The sequence below is a fragment of the Rhinatrema bivittatum genome, chromosome 6, assembly GCF_901001135.1.
Source record: "Rhinatrema bivittatum chromosome 6, aRhiBiv1.1, whole genome shotgun sequence".
Lineage (NCBI taxonomy): Eukaryota > Metazoa > Chordata > Amphibia > Gymnophiona > Rhinatrematidae > Rhinatrema > Rhinatrema bivittatum.
In genome coordinates, this window is record NC_042620.1 from 358548227 (window position 1) to 358575962 (window position 27736).

Here is a 27736-nt window from a genome sequence, read left to right on the forward strand (position 1 = left end):
CACAGTGTTTATCCCACTCCCCTTTGAAGTCCTTCACAGTTCTGGTCTTCACCACATCCTCCGGAAGGGCATTCCAGGCATCCACCACCCTCTCCGTGAAGAAATACTTCCTGACATTGGTTCTGATGGATGATGGATGATAATAGCTTTAGAGTCTTTGCTTTCTTCTTGGATCATTTTGACCATCTGAATAGCATTTTTGCCGGCCGATGATCCTGGAAGGCATTTAACTGTAGTGTTTCCTTCTAGAAGAGTTCCCAAATTAGTGCCTCTGACCGTCACCCAGCTCAATGAGCTTTTTTTTTTGGATATCGATTGTGTTTTGGAATTTCTGTATGCATTTGGTTTCTTCTTTCTTTTTATGTTCCACATCTATCTCTTTCACCAGAGCTTTATACTTATGTGAACAGATAAGGCGTTTTGTACTTGTGTCACTTGAGAGAGCATCGGTTTCCGCATCACCGGTCCTACTCTACCAGAGCCCACCTTAATCATGTTGATTTTTGGGTTCCTTGTCCCCTTTGTAAGGGTGGGGGGTGGGGGGAGGGGAGACATGTGGGCTGCACAATTGTGTAGAATGGGTGTCTGTGGGTCAAAGGACTTATCCTACCTGAGCCCACTGTAAACCTCTTTTTCCTTGTTTTTTTTTTTTGTGGTAATATGGAATAAATTTTGGAATACTGTGAAGTGGGTGAAACTTTCTTTATTGCAGCTAATTTTGCTTTATTTTTAGCCAGCTCCTTTTTGAGGGAAGAGTTTTGAACAAATGGGGCAAGCCCTAAGTTTTCAGATGATTTCCCTCAATATAAAGGCTCCACAATTGTTGCATTGGATAGTCTTCATTTTGGTAAATTTGATGGATAACACCTGAGGGATTACCAAATTTCCGTCCGATACTGTTGTCAATTATGTATTCAGGCAGACTATATCCTAAAACCAACCCCAGGGGTGGGTGGGTAGAGGGGCAGGGAGGGAGGGAGTTAAACAGTTAACCGTTGGTCAAGGTTGTTCTCAGGACCCTGTATCTGCAATTGATTTTGAAAAGACCCTCCCCCTGATTGGCTTAATTAGTTAAACTTAACCTTTTTACTTAAACTTTTTTACTTAGCTGGACAGGAGAAGCTTTAGTGCTTCCTGTCTCCTGACTGAGCACAGCCCACAAAGGATCTGATTGCCTCTGATTGTCCCCAGTTGGCTCTATGAGTCAGCAGCCCCCAAGCAAGTTACAGCAGGACTCTTTCTGGAACTTTTTGTCCTTTGTTTTAAATGATCCCACAGCAAATTTATGCCCCCAAAATAATATCTAAACAAAGATTATTAGTGACAGCTAAATCCAAATAAAGAGAGATCTAGAAGTTTTTTTCTTGAATATTAAATAAACCCCCAGCAAATTAATAAAACAATGTCAATATCTAGAAAGAGAGAGATAATAATGAAAGCACAGACAGCAATATATTATTCACAGAAGCCCTAAAAAATAATTATAAATTAATAAATCAGCCTGCTTGAGGAAGGATTAGGGCCATTAAAAGGCCTGTGAGCTTGCACTGGCTGTCAGGTGCCATGCTGCCTTTCTTTACTAATACTGGACTGCTTGCAGATCATAGTCTGGCTTGAGGCCAGCCATGGGGGAAAGGAGTGCTGAGTTTTCAGTGTAGATTGCCACTGCTCCTCTATCCTTACCCACCACTGAACCTACCAAAGAAAATAAGGTTGCCCCCCGTCATCATCCTGCCCTCTCTTCTCAACATTTGCATTCCACCTTTTGCCCAGTGTTGGAAAATATTGCCATTTGACTTTGGCCAGGAGGATATTTAGAGAAGGAGCTCTTTGACAGGAGGAATCAGATGCAAGAGGTGTTTAAGGATTGAGTCAGCTAGAGAGGAATTCCCTGTAGAGGATAAGATGGGGAAAATAAAAAAAGATTGAGAGATGTAAGAGAGAGGCTGGGAGGATGAAAGATGATCAGCTGGGATGAGATATGCAGGAGGTTTGGAAGGGGGAGACTGGGAGGTGAGAAGGAGGATGGGGGATTTATTTATTTATTTAATTAGCAGCTTTTGTATACCGATGCACGTTGGGAACTTCTCATCGGTTCACATGGAACAAAAATTAGCAACAGGCTTTACAGAGAACAAAGAACTGTAGGTAAATTAACAGGGGGGGGGGAGAGGGCAGGGAGAGGGGTGGGGTGGGCGAGGTGGTATATTAAGCATAACATTCCTATGAGGAATGAGATAGGAATGGGAGATGGAGTGAGGAAAAAGGGAATGATAGAATTCATTTGGGGTTATAAGAAGTGCTTAGAGACAAGGATCAGCTGTGAGAGTGCAAAAAAAGATTAGGGGGGATAGTCAATTGAAATTTTGTATACCACATCTAAGAAAAGAAGTGTGTTGTCAATAATTGAATTCTTTCTTATCCATATATATTATTGGTACATTGATATTAGTGGTGCCAAATTTCTTCAGCCTTGATAATGAACAATATCACTTTTTTGTTTTATTATTGAAAATGTATCGTAATGATAATCTTTGATACTTTCAGCTAATATGTAAATTGAAGAGCTAATGTTAATAGTATTAAAAAAAATCATAAAAGATGAAAATCAATATATATCATCAATAGGCTCTTCTGATAGTTAATCTTTGTAGAGTTATGCTATAAAAATGACTAACAAGACAAGGAATTCAAAAAGCTTCAGTGTACAGAAAACTGTTTTTTTGGTTTACAAAATCACCTTTGGCATAAATCTTTTCACCGCTCCTTCACTTACTTATCTCAGCTTAGGGACAGAGCTGCTTAACATAAAAAACTCCCCAAAAAACCAAATATATATATATATATATATATATATATATATATATATAGTTATTTATAAGGTAGACAATGAAAGTTTATGAATAAATCATAAACTTATGGAAACTATGTATTTGTTCTAGCATCATTTACATGCTGTAGCACATGCAAGAGATTTTTTGGGGATTCTTAATCTGTTCAAAAATAACAAAAACAAAACATATAGAAGTTATTTGTTAGAAATAGAAGCACTTAGATAAGGCTTTTGTTTCCCTGTTCTGCAAGATATATTCTTTAGGTAAGGGTAGGTGCCTTAAGAGAGAGATTCTTTAGACAGATAAAGGGATGCGATCTTCAAATAATAATGTACAAATTATATATTTAAATATGTACAAATTGTTTTCCTGTGTTTATATCCTACTTTCTCACAGGACAAGCAGGATGATTGTCCTCACAAATGGGTGACATCGAGGATGGAGCCCAACCACGGAAAACTTCTGTCAGTTTCTGGAACTTTGACTGGCCCCTACTGGGCATGCCCAGCACGGCACTAACCCTGCAACCAGCAGGGGTCCCCCTTCAGTCTTCTTTTTTCCGCGCAGCAGTAGCCACGCGGTTAAGGAGCTCTTACCACATTCCTGACAGGAAATTCTTCTTGAACTTATTTGAAGTAAAATTCGCCCCACAGGGGTCCCTCTTCTATCTAAATTTAGTCTGCGGTGTTTCGGTAAGCTTTTTGCAGGTTTTCGCCGATTACCGTCGAGTTTGGCCTTCGCGGCATGCTGGCCGTCGACCGTCCCGCGGCTAAATTTTTTGATTAATGGCCATGGCGTCGGGGTTCCGTCGGTGCCCATACTGTACGCGCACCATGTCTATCACAGACCCACACAGAGTCTGTGTATTATGTTTAGGGAGTGAGCATGATGTCCTGACTTGCACCAAATGTGCCCTCATGACACCAAAAGGTCGCAAAGCCAGAATGGAGAAGATGGGACTCCTGTTCCATGCTCACACTCCGACGCCATCCATCGCATCGACGTCCTCGGAACCGGCACCGTCGAAGTCCTTCCATCGTCGGCAACCTCCCGGTGACTGGCTGCCATCGATGTCTCCACGGCCATCGACTCCCGTCCCTTCCCCCGAGGATTGTGGGGATCGGAGGGAAAAGCATCGACATCGCAAGTCTCGGACCATCGAGGAATCGAAGTCTTCGACCTCGGTACCGTCCGAGCCGCCACCGAAGAAGTCTCGATCAGAAGTGGCACCGTCCACCTCTGTTTCTGAGACACTGAGGCAACCCTCTCCCCATCGGGGTTTGGGAGCCGCGATTCCACCGGTGACGGTGGTCCCTCCGGCTCAGCCTCCCTCTTCCGCGGAGTTGTTACCCCAGGTCTCCGGGAGGAACTGGACCGGCTGGTCCAGGAGGCCATAGATAAAGCGATGCAACGGTTCCAGACTCCTTCGGCTTCGACTCCGCCACCGAGAGTGGAACCAGTCACCGACCCGATTCCAGCAGCGCTGGCACCCCTGCTCGCCCGGATGGAAGCGCTAATGACCGCCCTTCCACCGGTGATACCTGGGTCACCGACAGCACCGGTGCGCTCCCCGATGCCAAATTCATCGGGTGCAGAAACACCGTATCGAATTCCTCCTTCGGGAGTAGTCCCATCGATGCCGTGTCATCCATCGCCACCGATACATTCCTCCGGGGCGATACGCACATCGGCTCCATCGATGCCTTCGATGCCCGCACCGATGCCTCCAAAGGTATTCTCGATGCCTCCGGTGATTCCTTCGTTATTTTCGGAGCCTCAGCCAGGACCTTCAGGTATCCAACCCCCTCGTGGTCCTACAGGTCAACATCCTGACCCTTATGACACCTGGGGTGATGATACTTCCACAGACACCGATGATTTACCTTCACCACCCTCTCCTGCTGAAAGCAGAAAGCGTTCTCCCCGAGGACCTCTCTTTCACAAATTTTGTGAAGGAAATGTCGGAATTGGTCCCTTTTCAGCTTCAATCTGAGCAAGATGACAGGCACCAAATGATGGAATTACTCCAATTTTTGGATGCCCCAAAAGTCATCACTTCCATACCAATTCATCAGGTTTTTCTAGACCTTCTTAAAAAGAATTGGGAAACTCCTGGATCTGTTGCTCCAGTAAATAAAAAGGCTGACTCTACTTACGTTGTACAGTCAGCACCTGGCTTTCAAAAACCACAGCTAGACCACCACTCAGTGGTGGTAGAGTCCGCTCAAAAGAAAGCTAAAAGAATGAAGCCATACTCATCCATACCTCCTACCAAGGAGAGTAAGTTCCTAGATAGTATAGGCAGAAAAGTATACCAAGGAGCCATGCTCATTTCCAGGATAGCTTCTTATCAGCTGTATATGACCCAATACAACAGGGTCATTTTTAAGCAGATACAAGAATTTTCAGATACCTGACCAGAACAATTCCAACAGCACCTTCAAACCTTCGTACTTAAAGGATTTGAAGCTGGAAAGCATGAGATACGAACATCTTACTACATCTTCGATGCTTCCACTAGACTATCTGCTACAGCCATCTCAGCAAGACGCTGGGCTTGGCTTAAGTCTTCTGACCTTCGCCCGGAGGTTCAGGACAGACTCTCTGACCTGCCCTGTTTAGGGGATAATTTGTTTGGTGAGCATATTCACCAAATAGTTTGCTGAATTAAAGGATCATCACGAGACCCTAAGCAGCTTTTCTTCCATTCCTTCTGACCTCCCTTCTAAACAACCTTTTAAGAGGGAGCTCAAAAAGTCATTCTTCCTTCCGCAGAAGTGTTATCCCCCACACACCAAGTCTAGACCAACGAGGCCATATCAAAAGCCTCCGCCTCGCCAACCTAGAAAGCAAAAGCCCACAACAGCTCCACAACCAGGCCCTGCGTCGGGGTTTTGACTTTCACTTAGAGAGCAGATGCCTAGTCCCTCTACCAAACATACCAGTAGGAGGTCGACTAAGCCACTTTACAGAAAAATGGCATCCGCATCACCACAGATCAATGGTGTGCTAGCGATAATTGCACAAGGTTACCATCTAAACTTCCTAACTCTTCCTTCGGACTCTCCACCTCTGCAAGCATGGAGACTTACCGACCACTCTGTTCTTCTAGAGCAGGAAGTTTCCCTTCTCCTCCAGTCCAACGCTATAGAACCCGTTCCTCTCTCACAACACGGACTAGGGTTCTATTCCAGGTACTTTCTGATCCCAAAAAGTCAGGAGGGACTTCGACCAATCCTGGACTTACGGGCTCTCAAACAAGTACCTTCACAGAGAAAAGTTCAAGATGGTAACCCTGGGCTCGCTTCTCCTCCTCTACTGCAAAGAGAGGAGTGGCTCTGCTCTCTAGACCTCAAGGACGCTTATACCCACATTGCGATAACTCAGTCTCATCGCAAATGCCTCCGATTTCTAGTAGGCCAAAACCACTATCAATACCGAGTGCTCCCATTTGGCCTAGCATCCGCACCACGAGTCTTCACCAAATGTCTCGTAGTGGTTGCAGCGTTCCTCAGGAAGGTAGGCGTCCATGTCTACCCCTACTTGGACGACTGGTTGATCAGGGCCACAACCCAGCAAACCGCTCGGTCTTCTCTGACCCTGACAATCGAAACTCTAATTTCTCTAAGTTCCAGAAACTTTGACAGAAGTTTTTCCGTGGTTGGGCTCCATCCTCGATGTCACCCATTTGTGAGGACTAACATCCTGCTCTCCTGTGAGAACACCTGTTACATCAGGTAAGCAACATTTGCTAATTCATTGTTATCTACTAGAAAAATATTTAGTAACTTAAATTTAGGGAAGCTCCTACATTCATTAGCAGATAACCTTATGCTGTTTTTTCTATTCCTTTTTTTTTTTTTTTCCAACCAAAGGGTCTTCATACTAATTTCATTATTCATTTACCTATATGAAAGAGTACTTTAATATAAACATGTTTAACACCAAGAGGAAAAATAAATTGTTTTTAAATGCTTCAGGAGGAGCTGGGCTGAGGATTAACCATAAAATGGGAAAGGGTCAGTGTTAAAGAAATCAAGAATCATAATTTTCCCAGAAACTTGTCAGGATGAGGTGGATTAAAGAATGGCAGTTACCCAGTCCAGGAAGCACTGACCTTAGAAACACAGGATTTCAAAGAGATATTAGATTGTAGAACACCACTTGTAAGCTAATTTTAAAACCTTTAAGATTTTAACATTTGTTATAGCCTTGTTCTAAAATGGGCAATATGCATTTTTTTCCCTCCTCAATCTACTCACAGTACCCCCATAATGACAAAGCAAAATCAGGTTTGTAGGAGTTTATTATACAAATTAATTTAAAAACAAAAACCCTGAATTATCACATTACGTAAGTATTCAGACCTTTTGCTAAGACACTCAAAGTTAAACTCAGGTGCATCCTGTTTCCATTGATTATCCCTGCGATGTTTGTCCAACTTGGTTGGCATCCACCTATGGTAAATTCAATTGACTAGACATGATTTGGAAAGGTACACATCTGTCTATATACGGGCAACAGTTGACAGTGCAGATCAAAGCAAAATCAAAGCCATGAAGTTGAAGGAATTGTCTGTAGACCTCTGGGACAGGATTGTGTCAAGGCGGAGATGTGGGGAAGTGTATAAAAAAAATTGCTGCAGCATTGAAGGTCCTAAAAACCCCCACAGTGACTCCATCATTCTTAAATGGAAGATATTTTGGAATCACCAGGACTCTTCCTAGAGCTTGGCCAACCATCCAAAGTGAGTAATCGGGAAGAAGGGCCTAGGTGACAGAGGTGAACAGGAACCTGATGGGTCCTCTGATAGAAGTCCAGAGTTCAGCTGTGGAGATGGAGAGCCTTCCAGAAGGACAGCCATGTCTGCAGCACTGACATGGCAGTAAAAGGCTTGTGACAGCCTTCTTGGTGTTTGCCAAAAGTGACTTAAAGGACACTCAGAGCATAAGAAACGAAATTCTCCTAGGACAAGCAGAATGGTAGTTCTCAGATATGGATGACATGATCAGTTGGAGACCTGCAAGGAAAACTTCTGTCAGTTTCTAGAAACTTTGACTGGCACACTGAGCATGCCACTATCTATGAGTCCATATGGGGTCTCTCTTCAGTCTCTTCTTTTCAGCGGAGCTACTGCCTCATGGTGGTGGAGCTCTTGTTCTTTTTTTTGTGGAAAAGGTTCCATAAAGTCCATTTTTTGCTCTGTGCTGGGTCTTTCTCCGGTTCCCCGTCAGTTTTTCTAATTAATTGGTGGGTTTTCCTCTCCAGTTACCGCCAGTCGTTGTGCCGTCGCAGTCTTCTGTGCGCCTTATGGCGGTGGTGGGCTTCCATTGGTGCCCCCTATGCCCCCGGACTATGTCCTTAACGGATCCTCAGGAAGTGTGCATCCTGTGCTTGGGGGCATCGCATGGTGTTCGGGATGACTCCAAAAGGTTTTCGGTTCAGGTAAGTCCGACCCTCCCACCCTCCCCTTCGGCATCGATGCCATCAATACCCAAAGGGGTGGGGGGCGGGGGGGGAACTCTTCGTCGTCGTTGATCCTTTGGTGGCCAGTCCTTCCCCGAGACTCTCAGGAGAAAGGCTCTGGAGATTGACCTGTGTTTGTTTCCTTGAAGTCGCGAACCTCTGGATCATCCTCCTCTGTGCTGAGAAAAGACCAGGCCGAGCACTGTGGGAAGTCTCGGAAACACCGCCACCGGTCTCTGTCCTTACATGGTGCCGGACTCAGGCTGGCCCCGGTGTTTGCTGCCTTGCCCCCAAAGCGGCCCTGGTGAGAGGAGGCCCCATCCTCTCTTGAGTCTGGTAGCCCAAGGCCATCCACATCGATCCCAGTGGTGTGCATTGACCCCCCCCCTCAGCGTCCCGAGGAGGAGCTGGCCTTTTCTCTCCCTTCTCAGCCTTTTTGTTCAGCGGAGGCTTTTAAGGCGGAGCTGGAGCATCAGATGTGCCTGGCAGTGGAATGCAATAGGGAGATGGTGCGCCCAGCACTGATGCTGGTGCTATCCCCATCTCCGGTGCTATCACCGATGCCTGTGCTGATTCCGGTGCCCGCATAGATGCGGGTGCCTGCACCGATATTGACACCTGCGCTGGTGTTGATGGCTGTGGTGTCCGGCTGTTGGCTTGTCTTGATGGCCTCCTTGGTATTCTCCAACACAATTGTTGCTGGCACCCCACGATTCTTCAATGGCTCAGTGGGCACTGAAACATAAGCTGTCCGATACAGTCCTTGTCAGCGAATCCTCCAGTGACATCGCACAATGTTCAGGGCTGTGATCTGTGCGCACAGATGACTCCAAAGGGCCGTCGGGCCAGGCTGGATAAGATGGAGGTGGTTTTCGGTTCAGGTAAATATGACCTCTCCACCCCAGCATCAGTGCAGTCAATACCCATGGACTGTGGCTAGCTCTTCGTCATCAATCCCTCAATGGCCACACCTTCCCCAAGACTGTCGGGGGAGAAAGGCTCCAAGGATTGACCCATGTTGGTTTCCTCAAAATTGCAGACTTCTGGATCATCGTCCTCATCATAGGCGCCTGAGAGAGACTGGGCAGAGCACCATAGGAAGTCTCGGAAACACTGCCACTGGTCTCTGTCCTTACACGGTGCCAGACTCAGGCTGCCTTCAGCGCATGCCGCTTTGCCCCCGTTGTGGCACAAGGCCGTTCACACTGATCCCGGTGAAGGGATCTGAATACTTTCTGAATCACTGTATATAACCTGGAAGAGACAAGGGACAGGGAATATGATAGACTTTTAAATATTTGGGTATAATTGATGCATGGGAATCGAGCCTTTTCCAATGAAAGGAAAACTGTACAAGAAGGTAGTCTCAGGAACAATGTCAGGAAATAATAAATATTTCTTCGCAGATAAGCTGCTGGATGCATGGAATGCTTTTCCTGAAGAGGTAGTTAAGACGAGAATTGTAGTGGACTTCAAAAGAGCGTGAGATAAACACGGATCTGTAGTGGCTAAAAGAATGAAGAAAAGGTGTAATCTGCACGGAATGGCAGTTTCCACACTTAGAGTAAAAAATAAATTAAAAGTATACATAGTTTGCTGGGCAGACTGGATGGACCACTTTGATTTTTTTCTGCCATCATTTACGTATTACCATGATACAGCAAATATAGAGTTCTCAGAAGCAGAATGTTAAGGAAAACACAAGATTATTAACAGATTGTAACAATGTAGATTCATTGGAGAGAGAGAGCACTGACAGAATTAACAGGGAGGGAGAGTATTCCAAATAGACAAGTTATAGGAAATCAGGACCCAGCAAGGGAGAAAATAAGGATTAAAATCTGGAGCAATATCATTTCTTTTTTAATAAAGTGTCACAAGTTGCTCAAAAGGAAAATTAGTTTGCTTATGGACAATTTTTATCTCTTTATTTTATAATACTAATACCAAGTTAAAAACAGATTCTAATAGTTCTTTGCAGCAAGCAAATATATTCTCTATACACACAGCTGCAATAATTTGCATCACTTAATTATGCTCATCAAGCTAAAACTAGTTATTTCTCTCTTACACACATGCGCACACATATGCATTACTATAACCTCAAAATTAACTTTATGCCAAAATATGATTGCGTAGTGGGTGGATGTGCTTCCATGTCACAAAATATTTAAATATTGTCATATGTTCATGATAGAGAAAAATTTCCTTATGCAGTGCATAAAAGTGATAATAAACCTAAACATTAGTTTTATTATTAAAAGAAAAATTCATTAGTTCTCCCTTGTAACAGAGCAAAACAAAGTACAGAACTATGATTGCATGGACTAAAAGCTGGCAAATATTCTCTTTGCTTTTGGTTGGTTTTTTTTTCTTCTCATGAGATGTTGCAGACATACCTTCAATAGGAATTATTTTACGCATATGATTTTCACTGTCTGATCTAGGATTCTAGGATCAAATCTGTTCTTTCAGGGGTTTTCAAATGTAATATTGGCTTCTATGATTGAGTAACATTTATAACATTTGTTGGATTTTATTTCCTATACTGTGTTTTAAGTCTGTCTTATGCATAATAGTTATATTTTTCACAGGTTTTCTTAAAGTAATTTAGGTGTTTAAATACAGGCCATCAAGAAGAGTAGAGAGCTAATTTCAAAGATAAGATACACATAAGGGTTGGGTTTTTTTCCCAGTTTGCTAAGTATATTTTAACATATATTATTTTAAGTATACACCCACAGAGCACATAATCTTGTTAAGCATCGCAAGCACTGGAGGTGCGGTATTGCTAGCGCTGGCGCTTTCTGTACAAATGAAGAAGAAAGAAAGGCAGGAAAGACACATGAGTTAACTTTGAACCGAGCAAACAAGAACCGAACAAAATCATTATCCCGGTAACGAAAGATTCCATGATAAGAACCCTGCTATCCATTCAATAAAAGTTTTCACAACTACTCTGGTCTCCAAGAGTATATGGGAAGAAGCCAAGACTTCAAAAGACAATTAAACAAAAATTGGCCTATCATGCATAACAAAGATTTAATGCTAATGAATACAGCTATATAAAACAAGCACTAGACTCTTGCAGTCACTCTCCAAAACGTTTCAAATGTGCACATTCTGGACGTCATCCTTACTATTGTTAATCAGAGATCTTTTCAGGGATTTCTAACCCTAAGGATCACTACAGTGTGCCTAGGCTCACTCAATCAAATATTTGCCTCAAAATACTAGGGAAGCCTGCCTAGTTAATCCTAGGGGAAAATACTATGGCTGACTGACCTGTAATGAAACCTCCAGGCTCTAGGTAATCATGGTAAAACCTTAAATAAACCCAAGCATTAAATATTATCAGTGATTTTTCACTGCCACCAAACTAATTTAGCTTCATAGGAAGTCTTCTTAAAGCACCCTTACATGCCACAGAGATTATTGTGGCTGTGTAACTGCTCGGCTGAGACGGGGTCTAAGGCAAGCTTCCTTATAAGGAAACTTATTGTTTGGAGAATAACTTCTCCATAAAAATCTGGTAATATTGCTGTCAAGTGAATTTATTTTATTAATTTCCTTTCCAGCTTCAAGAAAATCAAGATGAAATAGAAAATATGATGAATGCAATATTTAAGGGTGTTTTTGTACATAGATATCGGTAAGTCATTATATTATGTAAATAAATCTGTATTACCTCGATTTATTTGCAAACACGTTGACTTTTTATGATTACTCATTGCAGTGATGCAATAGCAGAAATCCGTGCTATTTGTATTGAAGAAATTGGAGTGTGGATGAAGATGTATAGTGATGCCTTCCTTAATGACAGTTATTTAAAGTATGTGGGTTGGACCATGCATGATAAGGTAAGTTGCATGTAATAAACAAATGTATGTACATTTTAACCTGTTGATCGGTCTTTCCCATGGGTTTGAGTAGATTAATATTAATATAATGTATTCTTGTTCATCGAATTTAGTGATAGTAGTGTTTGTGACTAATAGATGCATATGCTAGTATACTTCCAAGAGGCAAAAATGTAACTCAATCTAGTCCTCTAAATCAGTATTTAATAAAATACATTAAATATGTCTCAATATCAGTTTTCTTTGTTGGTTGCCACTACAAGAAATGGCGGGGCCAAGAAGTACTTGGAAAATTAAATCATCTAGCAGAAGTGGCACAGTGAAATTTATACATTAGCTGGACTAGTAGCATTTTGGAATGTTTTGTAGGTTTTTTTTCTTTTTCTTTTGCAGGATAGTACTTTAAATCACATGTTTCTTTTTTACATTTTAGCAAGGAGAGGTTAGGCTAAAATGCCTTACAGCTTTGCAAGGGCTCTATTACAATAGAGAATTAAATTCAAAACTGGAGCTCTTCACCAGTCGTTTTAAGGTTAGTATATTATACCTTTAGTGTAAAACATTTTTATACCAAAAAGTTTTGCACTTTATTTTGCTGTATTAATAATTTGATTTTTTTTTTTTTTTTTTGCAGGATAGAATTGTATCTATGACTCTTGATAAAGAATATGATGTTGCAGTGCAAGCAATAAAAACTACTTACTCTTGTTTTACAGTAAGTGTCCACATTTATTCTCATATAGTAATGGAATTTTGTTTTAAAAAATAGATGGATGTTCAAAGCAATTTTGTAAGATAATATGGTATTGTTTCTTTCCATAGATAAGCAGCTGAATTAGTCATGCTGTCTGGATAGTCTTCCGTTGCCACCAGGTGGCGGAGCTCTCCCAAGATCACCTAAAGTTTTTTTGGTAAGGTGATCCTTCCTGTATGTTCCCCTTGCCTCCCTCCAGGCTCCTCAGTCTGTTTTTTCCGCGCGACTGACTGCTCGCGGAGCTCTTCTCTCCTGTGAGGAAAAAGGCATTGTGAGGAAAAATACTGAAAAAAAAAAAATATTGGCAGATTACCACAAGGATCGCTTCCAGCTTACTATGCCTCGTCTGGGCTTTAAGTTTTGCGATTGTGGAAAAATTGTCTGTACTGACAGACATCAATTTGGTTACCTCTGCCTGGGACCCAGGCATGACCAAGCAGATTGCAGGGACTGTGGACGCATGTCCCATGGGCACAGCTTCAAAGAGCTGCACGCATCTCCCAACTCAGAGAAAATGTATCGGGCTGCTCCGCCCCCTCTTGAGGCTTCAGCTAGGTCGTCCCCGGGACTGAGGACGACACCAAAGGACCAATCCCATTGAAGGGCCACTTCTGCGGACCCTCCAGGTCCAAAAAAACCTAAAAAGCCGCGACTCCCATCGATGCAGGGTGCGGGAGATGCACCATGGACATCGAAGCGTGACGCATCTATGGTTGCACAGATGCAGTGAAACAAACCGACGCTCCAACACTTCGGCTGAGTGCCAACGTATCAACGCAGTGATGACGCTGCGTCGAAACTGAAATTAACCGGCGCATTACTGATGCAACCCGGCGCACAGCCCTTTCAACTGACGCTGCCCCGACGCAGCCTTTGAAAAACACAAGAAATCCAACTGGGCACCAAAAGACATAGAAGTCCTTCACCATTTGTTAGTCGTGACTATCGGGATCTCTTCTCCTTCTTCTGAAGTTTTCTCCGCGCTATCTGCGGCTTCTCATCACCGCAGCAGTTCCAGATGGCAGGATCTACTTCATTCAAAATTATCTGCCTACCGAGGGACGTGGCCACCCGAGAGGACTGGACACCGACATCCTCCAGGTGGCTCTATCACCGTCGGGCTGCCAACCGTATTCAAAGCCACCACCTACTTCAACATCGGCCTCCGAAACTATTTTGCAAATTACGAATATCTTGTCTCAATTTTTAAAGTCAGTAGAGCAGAAACACCAGCCACTCCCTACTGAACCGTCGGAGACACCTTTATCGCCTTAACTGGGTCCAGCGCCAAATATTCAGCCTAGGAGGCCCTCGCCTCCACCGAGGGATTCCCTCAGCTCATCTTCTTCCGCAGGGTCATCAACAGGTTACCCATCTGATCCACAAGAACTACCACAGGAGCCATTTTCCCTTCCGGAGGATCTCACATACTCTCAATTTTTACAGAAGGTGAGTCAATGATTGGATGTAGAAACTAGAAAGATACCAGACCCTAGGCAAGAAATGTTTGGAATCCTCAAAATTTTCGACTCTCCAGCTGAACCCACAGCACTTCCCTCTCATCCAGTGCTAGAATCAGTGATGGAAAAGACCTGGGACTCTTCGTTCCCACGACACCAACCTCGAGGAAAACAGATCTAAAGTATAGAATGCGAGATTCACCTTTATCCCAGGACAAGCAGGATGCTAGTCCTCACATGTGGGTGACATCATTGATGGAGCCCTATGCGGTAAAACTTTCTGTCAAAGTTTCTAGAAACTTTTGACTGGCCCTGTGAGGCCACTGAACATGCCCAGCATGCCATGATAGTCTCTGCCACAGGGGTCTTTCTTCAGTCTTCGTTTTTCTGCGCTGCTGTAAACATCGCGGAACAAGGAGCCTTGTGAGTTTTTCTCAGTGTTTGCTGACTAAAAGTCATTTATTTCTCATCTTTTTCTCTCACAAGGGCTCTCTGATTTCCACCGGCTGGTGAGTAATCATAGTCTCATTTTTACTCCTGAGTAAAACATTTTTCTCATAATTTTTTCCCACATTTCATCGACAGCTGTCAATTGAAAATGGCTACTGGGTTTAAAAAATGTCCTATCTGTAATCTGACAATGTCCATTACAGATCCACACCTCGAGTTTGTCTTTTATTTGGCGGACAAACATGAGGTCTCAACCTGCCCTAAATGTGCAGAGATGACTCCCAAAGGAAGAAAACTTCGCCAAGAGAAGATGGAACATCTTTTTCACCTACAGCTTCTGCCTTCTCCTTCAACATCAAAAAAATAGTCTCTGGCCGGAGTTTCAAAATGAATAATATTGAAAAAACATCGTCCGGAGGGATCCGGAGATCATCCATCGCCATCGACTGCATCGACAAGGTCAGTAGTCGAACACCGACCAAAACACTGTCATAGACATCGGCACACATTGACTCCAGTGGCACTTCTCTCCCCGGAGGAACCGACCGCTAAGCGGCTCAAACTTCAGGAAACACTGCTACCCTCGGCGCCGGGGCCTTCACCTTGCAAAGAAGCACTAGTAGTCTAACCTCCACAGGGCTCTGTGGAAGGGATATCGACGCCTCCACCGCGTTCATCTGCTCTGCCTGCATCAGCTGTTCCGCAGGAATTGTCGGATTTTATCCGGCAAGCGGTGCTCCAGGCCCTTAAGGAGCAGATGCCTATTCCAGTGCTTTCGCCGATGCCGGTGATTGCACCGAAGCCGGTGACTACACCGATGCTGACGACTCAGTCGATGCCGGTACCTATACCGATGCCGGCCAAAGTGACACTGTCACGACCATCGATGACACCAATGCCATCTTCGATTCCGGCCCCAATACCATCGATGCCAATCTCACCTAGAGACCCAGAACTGGCACTCTGTCAGCTTATAATGAAGAGATTTGATGAGGTAGTCGGTGTTCTTCCTCCCAAGCCTCGGAAAGAACAGCCTGAAGGGATACCCCTTGATGACTCGCAACCAGGTCCTTTAGGGATTCCTCATCCGCCTAGATCTTCTCCAATATCTCCTCCTAGAGAAGATCCATACGATACTTGGGATGAAGGACACACAGACAGTTCATCTGAAGATTTCATGTCAGATCTTTCACCTCCAGATCCAAGGAAAAAATCTCCACCGGAAGATTTATCATTCACAAATTTCATCCAGGAGATGGACACTATACCCTTCACCTTGGTGACAGAGGAAGATTCAAGGCAGCAAACGTTGGAGGTTCTCCAATTTGTGGACACTCCAAAACAAGTGTAGTAGCCATACCTGTCCATGATGTTCTTCTGGACCTACAACATCAGCTTTGGGAGCATCCATGCTCAGTGCCTGCTGTAAATAAAAGAATGGACACAACCTATTTGGTGCAGTCTGCTCCTGGCTACCAAAAGTCACAGCTTCCACACCAATCGGTGGTGGTAGAATCTGCACAAAAGAAGTGAAAAGGATAAGACCACATTCTTCAACTCCCCCAGGAAAAGATCACAGATTCTTGGATTCCCTGGGAAGGAAGGTTTATCAAGGAGCCATGTTAAATTCTAAGATATCTTTTTACCAATTATACATGACTCAATACCAAAGAAATCTGAGGAAACAGATGCAGGAGTTTATACCGTCATTGCCACAACAACATCAAGAAGCAGCCCAAGCAATTATCCACAAGGGGCTGGAGGCGGGCAAGCACGAGGTCCGTGCTGCCTATGATGGCTTTGAAACAGCATCCAGAGTGGCTACATCGGGTATAAGTGCAAGACGTTGGGCATAGCTTAAAGCCTCGGACCTCAGGCCTGAAGTCCATGAAAAATTAGTTGACCTCCCATGTCTTGGTGATAACCTTTTTGGTTCCAAGGTACAAGATGCGGTTGCTCAATTGAAAGAGCACACAGAAACCCTGCGACAACTTTCATTGAATCCGCAGGATCCGGCTACACAGTCAACTCGTAGGCCTCAAAGGAAAGAACCTAGAAGACCCTTCTACCGACAGAGGCGGTATTACTCTCCAACATCTAGGAGCAGATCTAGGCCGCAACAAAGACCTCAGCCCAGACAACCTAGAGCAGCTAGGCTTCAACCTCCACCACAGACGGGACCGGCTGCTGGCTTTTGAGATTTTTCCAAGAGACTGAAGCCATCTCTCCAATCCTCATCCATAGCTTCCGGTAGGAGGTTGAGTATCCTCCTCCTTCAACCATTAGGTGCAAATAACAGACCAATGGGTACTTGCAATAATATCTCGAGGTTACCAACTCAATTTCCTCTCAATTCCAAAAGATTCTCCTCCAAGATCTTTTTCTCTAACCGAAAATCACATAACCCAATTACAAGTAGCAGTATCCACCCTTCTGAGAGCCAGAGCAGTAGAGCGAGTGCCCCGGACTCAGCAGGGCAGAGGATTCTATTCCCGTTATTTCCTCATTCCAAAGAAAACCGGAGGCCTACGTACCATCCTAGACCTCAGAAATCTCAACAAATTTCTGAAGAAAGAAAAGTTCAGGATGGTCTCTCTCTAGGCACCATGCTTTCACTTCTACAAACAGGAGATTGGCTTTGTTCTCGGAATCTTCAAGATGCTTATGCTCACATTCCAATATTCCCCCCTCATCGCAAGTACTTGTGCTTCATGGTGGGTCATCAGCATTTCCAGTACAGAGTACTTCCATTCGGACTCGCCTCTGCTCCCAGAGTATTCACCAAATGTCTGGCAGTAATAGCAGCACACTTGTACAAAGAATATGTCCATGTCTTTCCCTATTTAGACGACTGGCTCATCAGAAGTCAATCTCAACAAGGAGCTCTGGCTTCTCTCAGTCGAACAATTACTCTACTTCACTCCATGGGCTTTCTCATCAATTATCAAAAGTCCCATCTCATTCCATCTCAGCTGCTTCAATTCATAGGAGCAGAATTGAACACCATCCTCTCAAAAGCCTTTCTACCCAAGGATTGGGCAGAGACACTTTCCCTTCTGGCAAACTCAATTCATTCGAAGAAACAAGCAACAGCTCATCAGTTTCTAACCTTACTAGGCCACATGGCCTCCACAGTGCATGTCACTCTTATGGCTCGGTTAGCCATGCGGGTAACCCAATGGACTTTAAGATCACAATGGATCCAAGCCATTCAACCACTGTCCTCTCCAATTCAAGTAACCCACCAGCTACGTTCATCTCTACTTTGGTGGGCGAACAAGGACAATTTGCGCAAGGGCCTTCCCTTCTAGCAACCAGTCCCATAGATAACTTTAACTACAGATGCATCCACCTTGGGTTGGGGAGCTCACATAGACAATCTCCAAACCCAAGGTACTTGGACAAAACTCGAAGCAACATTTCAAATCAATTTCTTAGAACTTCGAGCTATACGTTCTGCTCTGCATGCGTTCAAGGGCTGCCTTTCACACAAGACTGTTCTGATCCAAACGGACAACACAGTAGCCATGTGGTACATCAACAAATAGGGAGGTACGGGCTCATATCGCCTTTGTCAAGAAGCTGCTCAGATTTGGGACTGGGCCCTGACACATTCCATGTTTCTCCGAGCCACTTACCTGGCAGGAATTCACAACGTAGTGGCAGATCGACTCAGTCGCCAGTTCCAACCACACGAATGGTCCCTGGATCCCTTAGTAGCGACCAGGATATTTCAACGTTGGGGACAACCAACAATAGACCTCTTTGCGTCACACCTGAATCACAAAGTGGACAGCTTCTGCGCTCTGCACAGACAGAATTACCAGCTAGCCAAGGATGCCTTTGCTCACCCTTGGAACTCAGGCCTTCTATACGTATCCTCCAATACCGCTCATAACCAAAACTCTAGTGAAGCTACAACAGGACAAAGGGTCCATGATCCTCATAGCCCCGTATTGTCCTCAACAAGTTTGATTTCCCACACTTCTCGACCTCTTGATCAGGGATCCAATTCGCCTGAGTGTAGTTCCCAATCTCATAACTCAGGATCAGGGTTGGTTGCACCGTCCCAACCTTCAATCCCTATCCCTGACAGCATGGATGTTGAAAGCTTGATTTTACAACCACTCAATCTTTCAACCAATGTATCTCAAGTGCTTATAGCTTCACGTAAGCCTTCAACACGAAAGAATTATTCTTCAGAATGGAAAAGGTTTACTTTGTGGTGCAGACAAAAGAACATTGATCCTTTCTCCTGCCCCACAACTTCTCTACTTGACTATAAATGTCATCTTTCAGACTCTGGTCTACAGACTTCATATGTTAGAGTACATTTAAGTGCAATCTCAGCTTACCATAACAAGATGGGAGATGCACCAATATCCATACATCTCCTTGACAGTAGATTTATGAGAGGTTTAATTCACCTCAAACCACCAATTCGGCCACCAGTTACAGAATGGGACCTGAATTTGGTCTTAACAAGACTCATGTGTTCTCCTTTTGAAACCATGAATTCCTGTGATCTTAAATTTCTCACATGGAAGACTATCTTCCTCAAAGCCATTGCATCGGCTAGAAGGGTTAGTGAGTTACAAGCACTTGTCACGTACTCACCCTATACAAAATTCCTACATGACAGCGTGGTTCCCCATACACATCCAAAATTCCTACCCAAGGTAGTTACGGAATTCCACTTGAACCAATCCATAGTTTTACCCACTTTCTTTCCAAGACCTCATTGTCACCAAGGAGAACGGGCTTTACATACCTTGGACTGCAAGCGTGCGCTAGCATTTTACTTAGACCGCACTGCAGTCCATAGGACATCCACTCAGCTCTTTGTATCTTATGATCCAAAAAAAACGGGAAAAGCAGTGGGTAAACATACTGTATCCAATTGGCTAGCAGATTGCATACAGTTCTGCTATGAAAAAGCAGGCCTTCCTCTCCATGGGCGAGTAAAGGCACATTCAGTAAGAGCAATGTCAACCTCAGTAGCATACTATCGTTCAGTGCCAGTTCTTGACATATGTCAAGCAGCAAAATGGAGTTCTCTTCACACCTTTGCAGCTCATTACTGTTTGGACAAAGAAGGACGACAAGATTCAGCCTATGGACAATCTGTTTTAAAGAACTTGTTTCCAGTTTAATCCCAACTCCTTCTACATCCAATCTGCTGTGATCTTCAGCTGCCTCATTTTCAACAACAATACTTCACTGTTGCTTCACTACAAAATGACTCAGCCTCTAGCTTGCTAATCACTCACATGTGAGGACTAGCATCCTGTTTGTCCTGGGATAAAGCAAAATTGCTTACCTTGTAATAGGTGTTATCCCAGGACAGCAGGATGTAGTCCTCACGAAACCCACCCACCACCCCATGGAGTTGGGTCCAATACGTTTTATTATTTGTTTTGCTAAAGCTTATTGCTACATACGAGACTGAAGAGAGACCCCTGTGGCAGAGAATATCATGGCATGCTGGGCATGCTCAGTGGCCTTACAGGGCCAGTCAAAAGTTTCTAGAAACTTTGACAGAAAGTTTTCCCGCATAGGGCTCCATCAACGATGTCATCCACATTTGAGGACTACATCCTGCTGTCCTGGGATAACACCTATTACAAGGTAAGCAATTTTGCTTTCTGAACAAACGTCCAACTTCCGCATGGATCGGTTGTCGTCGAGTCAGCCATGCAAAAGGCAAGGAAGTCGAGATTACATTCAAATAACCCACCAAGAAGAGACAACAAATCTCTAGACGACTTTGCAAAAAAGGCTTTCCAGTCAGGAATACTAAACACAAAAATTCCAAATCACCAATTTTACTTAGCTCAATATCTATTCGAGTTTCTACAGGCTTTAAAACCCATTTTACAACAGGGCTTTGAAAATAACACCCCTCCCCAAGAATTTTACAATATGGAGGAAGGCCTTCGGCACCTCGTGTGTTCTATTTACGAGGGATTTGAAATGTCTGCTAACGCCATAGCAGCGAGACAACTGGCATGGTTGAGGGCAAGCGCCAAAAGAGATGACGTACATGTTAAGCTTGCTAACCTCCCCCTGTCGACCAGATAACCTATTCGGGGACAGACTCACCGAAACAGTCGCAAAATTGAAAGAACAAAAGGTAGCAGTGTATCATTAACACAGCATGATACTTCATTCTCTCGATGGCATTTCGGCTTGTATAAGAAATCTTACCCTAGGTGCACATATTGCCCTTAGACCACTTACAGGCCTCAGCAATATGAACGAACCTCCAGCAACCTTACCAGCAACAAGCTTCACACCAACGCCCTCGCACTCCCTGCCAACCACGCCAACCCACAGACCCCCAACGATCTAAAAGTTGTCAAAGTTTTTAGAACTAACCCGACCACCACTAGCAACCCAGAAATTAGGAGGAAAGCTGTCCCAATTTCTTTCAGAATGGAGCAACATCACATTGGATTTATGGGTCCTCACTATAATAAGAGACTGTTTCTCTCTCAACCGCATCCCCTCCATCACCTCCGCACCAGTTGTCACCAAACATCAAGGTGTTCATTGGGAAATTTTTCTTCAAGAAGTCAACCAACTACTTCAACAACACTGTATATAGGAGTGACCTCAATCCCGATATCAGAAGGGGTTCTATTCACAATACTTCCTCATCCCCAAAAAATCTGGAGGGCTTCAATTCTGGACCTACACTCCTTCAACAAGCACAAATAGAGAGAGAAATTCAAAATGACTTCTCTCAAATACATTCTTCCTTTCCTACAACCCAAGAACTGGATGTGCTCCCTAGATTTAAAGGATGCGTATGCCCACATACCAGTGCATCCCAAGTCTTGGCATTACCTCTGTTTTCAAGCGGAAAAGGGACGTTTTCAGTACAAAGTTCTCCTGTTCAGGCTCTCTTCCGTCCCCAGAGTCTTCACAAAATGTCTAGCGGTAGTGGTGACAGACCTCCTTGGAGAGAGGGTTCAGATATTTCCTTATCTTGACGATTGGCTGCTAGTGGCCCCCAATCCTTCTCTCCTGTGGGGGAATTTAATTTGCATGATCAATTGCCTGGACAATCTGGGACTCCTAATAAACTATGAAAAGTCGAATTTTCAACCTACCCAAACATTGCAATTCATCGGAGCTTATATAGACACCATTCAAGACAGAGCTTTCCTGCCACAACCTCGAACACTAACTCTGACTACACTAGTCCACCGGCTTCAGCCCGTCAAATTTTAATCATACTGGGTCATATGGCAGCGTGTACTTATGTTCCACACTCGCGACTACATATTCGTCTCCTACGATGGGGCCTAAAGAATCAATGGTTTATGTTCCTAAGCCCACTGTCTGCTCCAGTGATGCTGACAACCAGCATGAAAATAGACCTTCGCTGGTGGATAACCCCACCAGCATTGACAAGAGGGCTCACAGCTAAGACCCCCCTCGCCATCAACTAGTACTTATTTATTTTATTTATTTATTTATACAACTTTATATACCGACTTTGAAATATATGTCAAGCCGGTTAACAATCATTGAATTTGCAGTACCAAATTCAAAAAAACATTCTTCATAAAAACTAATCTAACTTTACATACTTTTCTTAAAAAATGCATAAGTAAAAACAATAAAAACACTAATTTAAAACTAGCACATTTAAAAAAAAATAAATAAAAAGTACATAAACCCATCAATTACCCAGCAAAAAGTTACCCAGTCATCCCACATCACTATTCCTTCAATGCCACATTTCCCCAAATCACAGAACCTAACAGGAGATCAATTGATTTGGCTAAAAGCCTGCTGGAATAGCCAGGTCTTTAAATGTTTCTTGAAACTATTAATATTGTCCTCAAGTCGGATATCAGTAGGCAAAGAGTTCCAGAGTTTGGGCCCTGCCAGGGAGAGGGACCTCTCTCTGACTGAACCCAAACGAACCAGTTTAGGAGATGGAATTGTTAACAAAACTTGTCCCAATGATCTCAAATTCCGAGCTGGTACATGTAGACGTAAAGAAGTGTTCAGCCATTCAGAGTTGGAGCCGTAAATGGCTCTATGAATAAGTGTCAAACACTTGAACTGGATACGATATTGTACAGGAAGCCAATGTAGCTTCATCAGCACAGGCGAAATGTGATCGCATCTATTAGAATTAGCCAATAATCGAGCAGCCGCATTCTGCAATAATTGCAGAGGGCGAATGGTAGAAAGTGGAACTCCCAGAAACAAGGCATTACAATAGTCTATTTTCGGAAGTATCAAGGCCTGAAGTACAATTCTGAAATCATTAGTGTGTAGTAAAGGCTTCAATTTTCTTAAAACTCTTAATTTGTAGAAGCCATCTTTTAATGTAGCTTTAATTGATGCTTTCATATTTAATTCAGAATCCAGAATGAAACCTAAATCTCTAACATCATAAAGAATCTTAAAAGTCGATGGAAGAGTGGTAATATCTACTTTTATATTCTCAGAAACCTTATTGGAAATAAAAAGAATTTCTGTTTTTGAATTATTTAAGGCTAGAGACATATGAGTCAACAGCTGTTTAATTGACTTAAAGTAGATATCCCATAGTTTTAACGTGTCCACTAATGAATCTTTTATGGGAATCAGAATCTGGATATCGTCAGCAAACAGATAATAGACCACACCCAATCCTGATAAAAGTCTACATAACGGGGCCATGTAGACATTAAACAGGGTTGGAGAAAACGATGATCCCTGAGGAACTCCCGTTTGAAGATCAACTGTTTTTGAGTTGGTTGTTCCTAGCTGAACCACATAAGATCTATTGGTAAGAAAAGATTTAAACCAAGCCAATGTAGTATCAGCAAGTCCCATCTCTTGAAGTCTTAAAACAAGTGCATCATGACTAACGGTGTCAAACGCCGCTGATATATCTAGTAAAATCAATAAATAAGAAGTACTTACCATAGATGCCTTCCCAACAGGGTGGGGAGCCCACCTTACCAACCTACAGACTCAAGGATTGTGGTCCAAACAGGAACGAAATCATTACATAAACCTCCTGGTCCTTTGGGCTATAAAAAATGCCCTTTGAGCTTTCGAACACAATCTACAACACCATGTTGTCATGATTCATACAGACAACCCAAGTGGCAATGTTTTTTACATAAACAGAGAAGGAGAGTCCGGTTCATGGAACCTTTGCAAAGAAGCGATAGAGATTCTGGACTGAGCCCACAACAAAGGAATTTTCCTATAAGCCACATACCTACCAGGCATCAACAATGCCAAAGCAAACAAGCTGAGCAGAATATTTCACCCACACGAATGGGAACTACATCAGGATGTAGCCAATCAAATTTTCTCAACTTGGGGTCTTCCCCAAATCTACCTCTTTGCTACGGAACACAACAAGAAAGTCGACCTACTTTGCTCAGTATACCCCAGTGCCCAACGATTAGCACAGGATGCATTCCTCCTCGATTGGTCCCAAGGTCTGCTCTACACGTTCCCTCCCATCCCTCTAATCTCTTGCAAAGTACAGAGATGCGTCAAGGACAAGGCGGATCTGATCCTGATCGCACCAGCATGGGCGCGTCAACCGTGGTACAGCTACCTAATTCAACTATCAATTTGCAAACCAATCCCTCTAGGGAATGACCCCACCCTCCTCACCCAACAGGGGGGCTCAATGCTCCGTCCGCTTCACGCATCGCTGAATCTCATTGCATGGAGATTGAAAGGGTCACATTCCAAAACCTTTCTCCTCAACTGCAAGACATTCTGATCTCATCCAGAAAACCATTAATGCGACTAAGCTACCAACGCAAATGGGCGTGTTGTGCATCCTGGTGTTCCTCAATGGACACAGACCCACTCACCTGTCCACCAGAATATTTTCTGATTTACCTCCACCTGCTTTACATGGAAGGTCTTGCTACCGCCTCTCTTCGTGTTCACCTCAGTGCAATACAGCTTACTACACTCCTCTCAATGGAGAACTTATATCCTGTCATACCCTTGTTTCCAGATTCATGAAAGGTGTCCTATATTTATGGCCCCTGATAAAGAAACCACCAGTGCCGTGGGATGTCAACCCAGTTCTGGAGCAGCTTATGCTACCCCCTTTCGAACTGCTGGACACTTGTCATCCTAGATACTTTTCCTGGAAAGTATTATTTTTAGTCACCCCCACATCCGCTAGACGAATCAGTGAACTTCAAGCGTTTGTCCATTATCCACGTTACCTGGAATTCTACCATGACAAGGTTACGCTGCGTAAGCATCCTAACTTTCTTCCTAAGGTTATCTCCACCTTTCACTTAAACCAAACTATTCACCTCCCGACTTTCCACCCAAAACCTCACGCAAATAACAGCGAACGTAGTCTTCATTCATTGGACTGTAAACGAGTGCTCGAGTATTATAAAAAAACGCACTCACTCTACTAATAGAGCCTCATAGCTCTTCCTCTCCTTCAATCCAAACGCCCCAGAACTTCCTGTTTCCAAAAGAACGTTGTCATCCTGGCTTTCTAACTGTATACATTTCTATCAAAAACTTTCGGAATCCCTACCTTCCATACCCAAAGTACATCAAGTGCGTGTGATGGCTGCTTCAGTTGCTCACCTCCACAATGTGCCTCTCTTAGATATCTGCAAAGCAGCCACATGGTCCTCGTGCACACCTTCACATCCCACTACTGTTTAGATAAACAAGCTAGGGATGACGCAAAGATGGGGCGGATAATCCTACATCAGAGCACTTTAATCCAACAAGCTTATAAGAACTGTCCGCCTCTTATTTTGTTTTGAGCGCTAAACTACCTACAGCACACTCGCATGGAAAGACGTGCTCAATACTTCAGCTGGGGACTCCCAGACAGCATGGCTAATTCATCTGTTATCTATGGAAAACACCGTTTATGGTAAGCAAACTTGCTTTTCTAGAATGGTTGCAACAGAGACCATTCTGGATAATAGATTTTTCCAGGTAATCAGAACTCACCCTTATTTAAAAATAAAAAAAAAGAAACACAAACATTGTGTAAAAAGTGTAACTGCTTAGTGAACACCAGGCAATAAACAAGGGGTCTGAAGCCACATAATGCCATAATGACAATGTGGACTCTTGTCCTCAAAAGTTCATGCCTCAATAAATTGGTTAGTGTATAAAGTGTCACTTCCATCTGTCACTTTGATACACCAGTCTAACAGAGCTATCCCTCTGAATAGCAGTGCCATAAATGCTTGGAGTTTGCCTAGAACAGGACCCGGCAATAGGTGGAACACATTATTGGAAATAAATAAATGGTAACAAAAGCCATCTGTTTTAAGCATCTTCTGGGATAGAAGCTGTTACATCAGGGGATGTGACAGATCTTTGAGAGTCCGGCTGGTAACTAATAGTCTGTGTTAGGGTAGACTGCTGCACACAATCACTTGATTTCTTTTGGAGTAATTCCATCCGTGTCATCTGCTTCATGCAATTGGATTTCTGTGCTATAATTTTCTTCCTCCTTATCCTGCCAGACCAGTCCAAATGCATGGGGATTATGCCCCCAGCTAGCAGATGTAGCCAGATCACCCGTATAAGGTCATATGCTGAATGCAGCCTGCTAGTATTCACTGTCTCCAGCAAATGGTAGGCAAGCATTTTGTGCTGTGACTAAATCCTGGATTAGGCTGTGTGAAGTGGAAGTCTGGATTGGGCTTGCTTATCAGATGTTTAGTCTTGGGACCCCTTCCCTTGGTTGAGCCATAGCCTTAAGACTAGGGAAGCTTTCTTAGAAACTGGATCTTTGTCTCTTTGGGCTCTGAATACCGCTCTCCCCCCTCTATTCCCAGTTTTCTTTTTCACTGTTACTCTCCTCCTCTGTTGGTTCTCCCAGTATCTTCTGCTGGCTATTCTTTTTTGGTAAAGCTATGGAGGGAGAAGATATAAATGAAGGCAACTGGATTCTGCTTGAGCAGCCATGAAGACTGTCGCCACCTGCTGTGGCACAGCAGGTTTATATATTTTTTTTCTGGGAATCTCTCTGGGGCCAGGCTACTAGCTTTGGATGGAGCGGGTAAAGGTGCACAAGAAAAAGCTCCTTTTATGTACCATGTGTGGAACATGGCCATCTTTATCAGGATGAGGGGACTGGTGCAAGAGCTATCATGGCTGAATGCGGAAGCTGTCGCGGGTTGGATCCCCGCATCAGTAGGGTTGTCAAGCCAGCCTGTTCTCACTGGTGGTTCTTTTCCCATGGCAGGTGCAGTAGCTATCTTGTTATAGCAAAAAAGGAGTCCTTTTGGATCAGGGCCTCCTTTGTTTTGCATGGGAGTGGATTTGGCAGAAGCTGTAGTGGAGACCGCTTCTGGTGGAGCAGTTGAATCTCTTTCTATTGGGCAGAGTTTGTCGTCTGCTTCTTGGTCAGTGTTGTCAGCAGAGATCCTTAAGTACCAGTAGCAAGGATCATTTGTTGGGGTAGAGCTCAGCCCTGAGAGCATCTTTACTTCTCTTTCACAGGTATCATGCACAAATGTACCACCTGGCTCTGGGCAGAAAAGCTCCAGAAGGGAGGCTGATGAGAATCAAGAAGATGCTGAATCTTCTATCTAGGACTCTTGTTGCTGACATTTTTAAATTCAAATTTTATTGGACAAAATAGAAATGAACAAACCATATCTGTTACAAAATTCATGTTACTTTGCTTACATTTAAGAGAACAAAGGATTCTGTTTGGGTGAATTAGAGAAAGGAAAGTATTCCGCAGTGGAAGGAGACTCTCCTCTGGTGTGTCTGTTTTACAAGGAAGAACTTGCTTCCTTATTTTGCAGTCTCTGTGGTTTTTGAATATAGTGGAAGAAAAGAGAGAAGGCAATGGTGCTTCAGCGGAGGATCTGATTATGGCAGGTTTGCGAAAGCGGCCACAGACTTTACCACTCCACAAGTCGATTA

The 27736-nt window shown here is 43.7% G+C and overlaps 1 protein-coding gene across 1 annotated transcript in view; it reads left to right on the top strand.

Annotated features, from left to right (window-relative positions):
- The window catches only part of STAG2 (stromal antigen 2), a 1172735-nt gene that overhangs the window by 548306 nt on the left and 596693 nt on the right, over positions 1–27736 (top strand). Inside the window, 5 exon segments of the mRNA XM_029607875.1 lie at positions 11879–11952; positions 12037–12160; positions 12594–12692; positions 12795–12851; positions 12853–12875. Coding sequence (XP_029463735.1) covers positions 11879–11952; positions 12037–12160; positions 12594–12692; positions 12795–12851; positions 12853–12875 — 377 coding nt within the window.